The sequence below is a fragment of the Marmota marmota genome, unplaced genomic scaffold (genome assembly GCF_001458135.2).
Source record: "Marmota marmota marmota unplaced genomic scaffold, marMar, whole genome shotgun sequence".
Classification (NCBI taxonomy): domain Eukaryota; kingdom Metazoa; phylum Chordata; class Mammalia; order Rodentia; family Sciuridae; genus Marmota; species Marmota marmota.
Genome location: NW_026000026.1, coordinates 23,484,762 through 23,491,873, shown reverse-complemented (window position 1 = coordinate 23,491,873; position 7,112 = coordinate 23,484,762). Strand labels below are relative to the sequence as shown.

General features: G+C 44.0%; 1 protein-coding gene across 2 annotated transcripts in view; it reads right to left on the bottom strand.

Moving 5' to 3' along the window:
* The window catches only part of Ahcy (adenosylhomocysteinase), an 18,935-nt gene extending 15,546 nt beyond the window's left edge, over window positions 1–3,389 (bottom strand). For both annotated transcript variants that reach the window (XM_048811097.1, XM_015481543.2), the window contains exon 1: window positions 3,232–3,389. In XM_048811097.1, coding sequence (XP_048667054.1) covers window positions 3,232–3,259 — 28 coding nt within the window. In that variant the 5' untranslated portion in view covers window positions 3,260–3,389. The remainder of the gene's footprint in view (window positions 1–3,231) is intronic.
* Window positions 3,390–7,112: the final 3,723 nt, after the last annotated feature.

The window sequence follows — 7,112 nt, the reverse complement described above, 5'->3', positions numbered from 1 at the left end:
AAAAAAAAAAAAAAAAAGTGCCCAAAGACCAGCCTGATCCCCAATCAGGGGACTTTTTTTTTGATACTGAGGATTGAACCTGGGGTGCTTAACCACTGAGCCACATCCCCCATCCTGTTTTACATTTTGTTTAGAGACAGGGTCTCACTGAGTTACTAAGTGCCTTGCTAAGTTGCTGAGGCTGGCTTTGAACTCGCAATCCTCCAGTCTCAGTCTCCAGAGCCTCTGGAGCGGTGGGGATTACAGGCAAGCACCACTGCAATGACTCAGAAATCCAGGCTTTATTGGCTTCTGGTTCTCCTCCTCCTTCCTTCCTGGCTCCTCTTGAACTAACAGACTCAAATATTTGGAAGCCCTCAGGGCTCCAAACATCTCCCTCTTTCTAATTCTTCCCAGGTGAATCTTTGTAGCCTTAGGGTTTTGAATTCCTTCTCTAGGGTAAGGACTCCCCTGAACTTGAGACTCCTATAATGCAGCTAACAGTGACAATACTACATGTCTGTCCCACCTACCTGTCTTTGGGTCACCTTTGCGTCTCCAGTGCCCAGCAGACCCTGGCACAGAGAAGAAGTCAGCAGATATTTATCTGTTGTTAGAAATGAATGAAAAGTGCATGCCTGTAGTCCCAGCTGCTTAGGAGGCTAAGGCAGAAGGATCGAAGACTCAAAGCCAGTCTCAGCAACTTAGTGAGGCTGTAAGCAACCTAATGAAATTCAGTCTCAGAATAAAAAACAAAAGAGCTGAGGATGTGGCTCAGTTGTTAAGAACCCTTGAGTTCAATCCCTGGTATAAAAAAAAAAAAAAATTGAACAAGAGAAGATTCAGGGGCTGGGATTGTGGCTCACTGGCAGAATGTGCTTGCTTAGCTTTGCATGTGTGAGTCACTGGGTTCAATCCTCAGCACCACGTAAGAAAATAAATAAATAAAAAGTTATTGTCCATCTACAGCTAAAAAAAAAGAAAAGAAAAAAGAACACATTCAGGAAAAGGGGCTGGCACTGGCCAGAGGTGGCAAAAAAAAAAAAAAAATCAGAACCTAGTCCAACTCCTAGCATTTTACCAATGAGGAAAAAGCCCAAACAGGAGTTTGCCACAGGTTCCATAGCCAGTCAATGGCAAAGGTGGGTCTGGTGGCCAGGCAAAGACAGACCCTTCACAAGGCCCTGCAATAGTGACAATGGGTTCTGTGCTACCCTACCTACTTTACTACCATCTGTCCCTCAACCTAAAAATAATACTTTCAATGATGTCCACATGGAAACTGTGCTAGCCATAGAGTTTTCCATGGAACCCTCAACTTCAAGGGTGCAGAAGGGGCTGGAGCTCCAAGTTCTCGGGCTTTTGGTACCCTGGGGAGCTAAGGACCTGCAGAAATTGCAGGAACACAAGAGGAACAGTAAGACCCTTGTTAAACCTCTCCTTCTTCATCTATAGAGTGAGGATAACCATCCCTAACCTTGCTGTGTCCCCTGAGGATTACACAAAATGCCAAATGGGTAAAATCTGCAGATTTTGACAGAGGCTTCTTTCCTCCATTCTTACATAACCAAGACCCCCCCATTCCAAATCCACCCTTATGTTCACCCACACAACTCAATGCCCTCTACCCAGACCCTCCACAGTATGACAAAGTCCCTATTCCAGCCATTCCACTAATGTGACCTTGCCTTTCTGGGCTACAGCGTCATCATCTACACAATGTGGGCAATAGTCTACTCTGATGAACGATTTCAACATAATATTTACAAGTCAATTCTTCAGTTTCTTCCTCTGTACAATGGGATAATGTCCACTTCTAAAAAGATTTTGTAATCACAAATCACCAGATACAAATATATTGGTATCTTTCTCCACTTTAAGGGGGTCCTTTTTTAGTGGGAGGGGATACTGGGAATTTAACCCAGGAGCAATTTTATCATAACAAGCCCTTTTTTTTTAAATTCTTTATTTTTGAGACAGGGTCTAAGGTGCTTGGGGCCTAGCTAAATTGCTGGTGCTGGCCTTGAACATGCAATCCTCCTGTCCTAGCCTCCAGAGCTGCTGAGATTATCACAGTGCACCACCTCATCCAATTAATGGTGTCTTTTTTAATTGAAAACTTTTTTTAATTTAAATTTAATTTTTTAAAATTTATTTTTAATTACAAAATGCACATATTTGAGGTATGTAATTTGATCAGTTTTGACATGTAATATACTCAATATAAAAAGCATTTCCATTACACTTTTTTTTTACGGTGCAGAGTTAATGGTGCCTTAAAGTTACTTAAAGTAACTTTACTTTTAAAGCTGCTAATCAACCTGAACAGATTATTGGTAAAAATAAGGTTGTTCCAAGTGTGTTCACTGGTACACAGTGATGAAAAGGGTGGGCTCAGAGGTCTAGATACCCTGGTTCAAGTCCTGCTCCATCACTTTCCAGCTGTAAAACTGTGGACAAGTGACCTTTAGGATCCATCGTAAAGCAAAAATAGTCCCTCAACTATTCTTGAGAGCTATGAGAATAAGATGGGTTAATCTAGAATAAAGCTAGAAGGTAGTGTCCATGCCACAGTTAAACGCTCAGTGAAGGTTTGATCAGCCTTCTGGTCCGTGGGGCAGAGGGAGAATTTTTCCAAACTCCCTAAATTTTATTCGTGATTCTCTGCACGATGGTCCCTGTTGGGCAGGTCCCACAGGTTGAGGAACTAGCCCAAAGTTCCCGGAGAGCGGATCAGTGCGGCCTCGGGCTCCCTTTCCAGGCCTCTCTTCACAAGCGGGTGCCCTCGCCTTCCCTGTAGGAGGCCAAGAAAAAGGTGAGCCCTTGCCTGGAGCAACCCAGTTGGCCAAAAGGCAGGATCTGGATGCCTAGGCAGGTTCCAGCGGGGGCCACTAGTTCCAGGCCGCGGCCAGGTGCACTTCCTGCACCCACCTAGCCGCTGGAAGCGGAACGCGCCACCAGATCGGCGCTGGTAGCCCGCGCGGCGTCGCGGGGCATGCCGGAACTTGTAGTCCGCGGCTGCCTCCCAAGACCCGCACGTCGCGATGGGAGAACTCCAGCCCCCAGGCGGCCCCGCGCTCAGGAGCGCGCGGAGACTGTGATTCAAGGGGCTTCGGGGCCGCCCCGGGCGGCCCCTCGGCAGCCTTACGGCCGCTGCCCCAACAAGCTCCAGGTCAGCCCCGCGGCCGCCATCCCGCACAAACCCTCGGCACGCACAGAGTAGTCGCAGCAGGCTGCAGTCCTGGAACTCACCGACTTTGTAGGGCAGTTTGTCAGACATGCTGGCGGCACTTCCGCACGCAACGATGGACACAGGCAAAGGGGGGTGGGCCTTGGACTGAGAACCGGCACCTGGCGGGAGGCGCGCGTTAGAGATCTGCGTGTGGCGCCGTCTTCTTTAAATATCTTCCTCTTACTTGCATATTCATGAGTCCCGAGGGCTGAGTCGTCCGGGGCGGGGCCCAGCGCATGGGGGCGGGGCCGAGACAGACTTGATCCCTGAGGAGAAAAGTACACGTTTTATCAGGTGCGGCCCTTAGACCTCTGGCACCAAGGAGAGCGGCCTGAGAACCAGCCAAGGCCGTTCTTTGTCTCATTGGTTCAGCCAGCATATCCGATGTTAAAAACAAACAAACCTTTGAAATACTTACCTCCTGATGCCCATGAGTAGGTTTCTCTGGGCCATTAGGAATGGAATATCCATGTATCTTGAGCTTTCCTAGATATTGCCCATTCCTTTCCAAGGTGGTTTTATTATTTACCCTTCCACTCTAGTGTTCAGGCTGGTCACTCTACATCCCTGTTACCACTTGTCATCGTCTGACATAAATTTTTATTGAAACTGATGGGAATGAAAATGTATCTCCTTATGGTTTTAATTGGCCACCTGAAGATCCTGTAACAACCATCAAGAGATTCTCCAGCCTGCTGAGATGATACATGCCTTTAATCCCAGCGATTTGGGGCTGAGGCAGGAGGATCATAAATTCAAAGCCAGCCTCAACAACCTCCCTAGGACTTGGGCAATTAAGTGAGACCCTGTCCCAAAAAAGGGGCGGGAGTCTCTAAGGTAGCTGTTTCTTACCACTCCCAGTGGTAAAGTGCTCCTGGGTTCAATCCCCAATACCAAAAATAGAAAAGAAAGAAAGATTTTCCCACTCAGGCACCCCTGCCTATCTCCATTTCTCCTACTTCCACCCTTCCCCTCCCCTTTCTTCACCTTCTCAAACTTTTTCAGAGTTTGTCCCTACTCTAGGTTGGCACCTTTTCATCGCCCAATCGGTCAAACTGCATGGCCTCCAATCCCAGATCTTATATGAAACTGCTTCAGCCAAGGTCATCAGGGAATCTGACGTAATCCGACCAATGTTGCCTCAGCCTGCATCCCAGCCCACCTCTTGACTTCTACTTACTCTACTCCTACTCTTCTTTCTCTTTATCTGGCCTTAATAGCAACTTCCTCCCTCTTCTCCTCCAACATCTTCCAGGGTTAATGGTTTTTATTTTTATTTATTTATTTTTTTTTAATGCAGTGCTGAGGATCAAACTCAGGGCCTCATTTGTGCTAGGCAAGTGCTCCACTACTGAGCTACAACCCTAGCCTTATGGCAGCTTCCTCAGTAATGTGACTACAAATGCGCACTCAACATAACGATCCCTTTACCCCTTCCTGGGCCATCTCACCCACACTTAGGGCAGCTCTGACCACTTCCATCTGGTTGATCTGTGTGTCCATGGAATAAAACATTTCCTTATCCCAGAGGTCATCTGTTTCCTTTCTCAATCACAAGCCCTTCCTCTCTCTCTCTCTGGAGTTACCCTACAGTGAGTTTTGACATCATTCATTCATTCATTCATTTATTTTGGTATGGGAGATTGAATCTCCAGGGGCACTTAATCACTGAGCCACATCCCAGTCTTTTATCTACTTTTTAGAGACAGGGTCTTGTTTAATTGCTAGGGCCTCACTAGATTGCCTCAGCACTGGGATTCTAGGCATGTGCCACTCCACCCAGCTTATTTTCTTTTCTTTTTTTTTTTTTTTTAAGAGAGAGAATTTTTTTTGAGAGAGAGAGAATTTTAATATTTATTTTTTTAGTTTTCGGTGGAAACAACATCTTTGTATGTGGTGCTGAGGATGGAACCTGGGCCACACACATGCCAGGCAAACGCGATACCGCTTGAGCCACATCCCCAGCCCTTATTTTATTTTCTTAATGAGTTTTACTAGGTATATGACAAACAGTACATCCCTAAACAATACACTATTTCATATTAACTGCTTTTTGCCTTTGGAAAAATGAAGTTATACTGTATATATTTTTCTAAAAACTGTGCTTTCCTCTCTCAACATTGTTTTTGAGGTCATTCATATAGATTCTATAGCTGTTGCTGATTTATTTCCATCTTTATATAGCAAATTGAATGAATATATCATAATCTATTTATTCTATTATTGATGGACATTGGGCTGTTCCAATTTCTTACTACCACAAATAATACTATGCTAACATTCTTATGTATGTATAGTTCTAGGAATTGAATTGTTCAGGTCCAACTTTCCTAGATAACATGAAGCTGTTTTCATGAAGCCATTGCACCAATCTATACTCCCACCATAAGTAGATAAAAATTTTTGACATCATTTCTGTGTTCTTACCTGCTCTTCCTATTATCAAATTTTTTATTTTATGCATATCTGGTGGGTGGGAAATGGTATCTCATTGTGGTTTTAATTTGCATTTCTTTGATTATTCTTGAGGTTGAGCATCTATTTATTTTATAACCCATCTGGGTTTCTCTGTCTGTAAAAGTTCCATTCAAGTCTTTACCCATTTAAAATAGGTGATTTTTTTTCCTTTAATTTATTAAGAATTCTTTAAATATTCTTCAGACTAGTCTCTTGCTAATTATATGTGTCGCAAAAATCTTCTACAGGCTTATGATTGATTTGATCTTCTCACCCTCCCTAGACTGTTTTGTTTTGGATTTTGGTTTTTGAAGTATGGAGGATTGAACCAAGGGGTGCTCTGCCACCTTGTAGCTCCAAAATTATATGGATGTGTGTGTTTAGGACAGCCAAGACACTCTTTAAGAAGAACAAAATTGGGGGATTTCCCCTATCAGATGTTGTGACTTATAATAAAGCTCCAGTAATTCTGACAGTGTAGGCTTGGTGTAGACTAATGCACTCCCAACCCTTTTTTATTTTTTTATTTTGAGATAGCATTTCATTGCCAAGGCTGGCCTTGAACTTGCAATCCTCCTGCCTCAGTCTCCTGAGTATCTGAGATTATAGGCATTTGCTGCCATACCTGGCCCCATGTTGTTTTTTTGATGAATAGAAAATCTTATTTTTAATGTACCAATCTTTTCCTTGAAAAGTTAGTGGGGGGCTAGGGATGTAGCTCAGTTGAAAGAGTGCTTGCCTTGTAAGCCTAAGGCCCTGGGTTCAATCCCCAGCACCACCACCAAAACAAAAGAAAATTAGTGGGAATTTTTAAACTTATTTTAGAAAGCTGATTTATCAGCCAGTCATAGTGACACACACCTGGAATCCCAGCTACTCAGAAGACTGAGAACAGGAGAACAACAAGTTTGAGTTTAGACTCAGCAACTTAGCGAGACCCGTTTCAAAATTTAAAAGGGGCGGGGCAGAGGGGGAGTTGGGGATGTAGCTCAGTGGTAGGGTACGCCTGGGTTCAATCCCCAGTCCTCATGAAAGAGAGAGAGAGAGAGAAAGAAGCCTTTATATCCCAAAGTCATAAAGAATTTCCCTACTGATTTCTTCTCCACGTTTTATAATTTGAGGACGTATGTAGAGTGAGGTTGAAATTCTTTTTCATTTTTTTTTCTCATGTGGATAAGCAGTTTTTTCAGTACCACTCAATGAAGAGTGCACCCTTTCCCACTGACCTGCAGGACCATCTCTGACATAGAATGTCCACCATATTTGGGTGTTTTTCTGCTCTCTCTCTTCTGATGCATTAGTCTACACCAAGCCTACACTGTCAGAATTACTGGAGCTTTATTGTAAGTCACAACATCTGATAGGGGAAATCCCCCATTTTTGTTCTTCTTAAAGAGTGTCTTGGCTGTCCTAAACACACACATCCATATAATTTTGGAGCTAC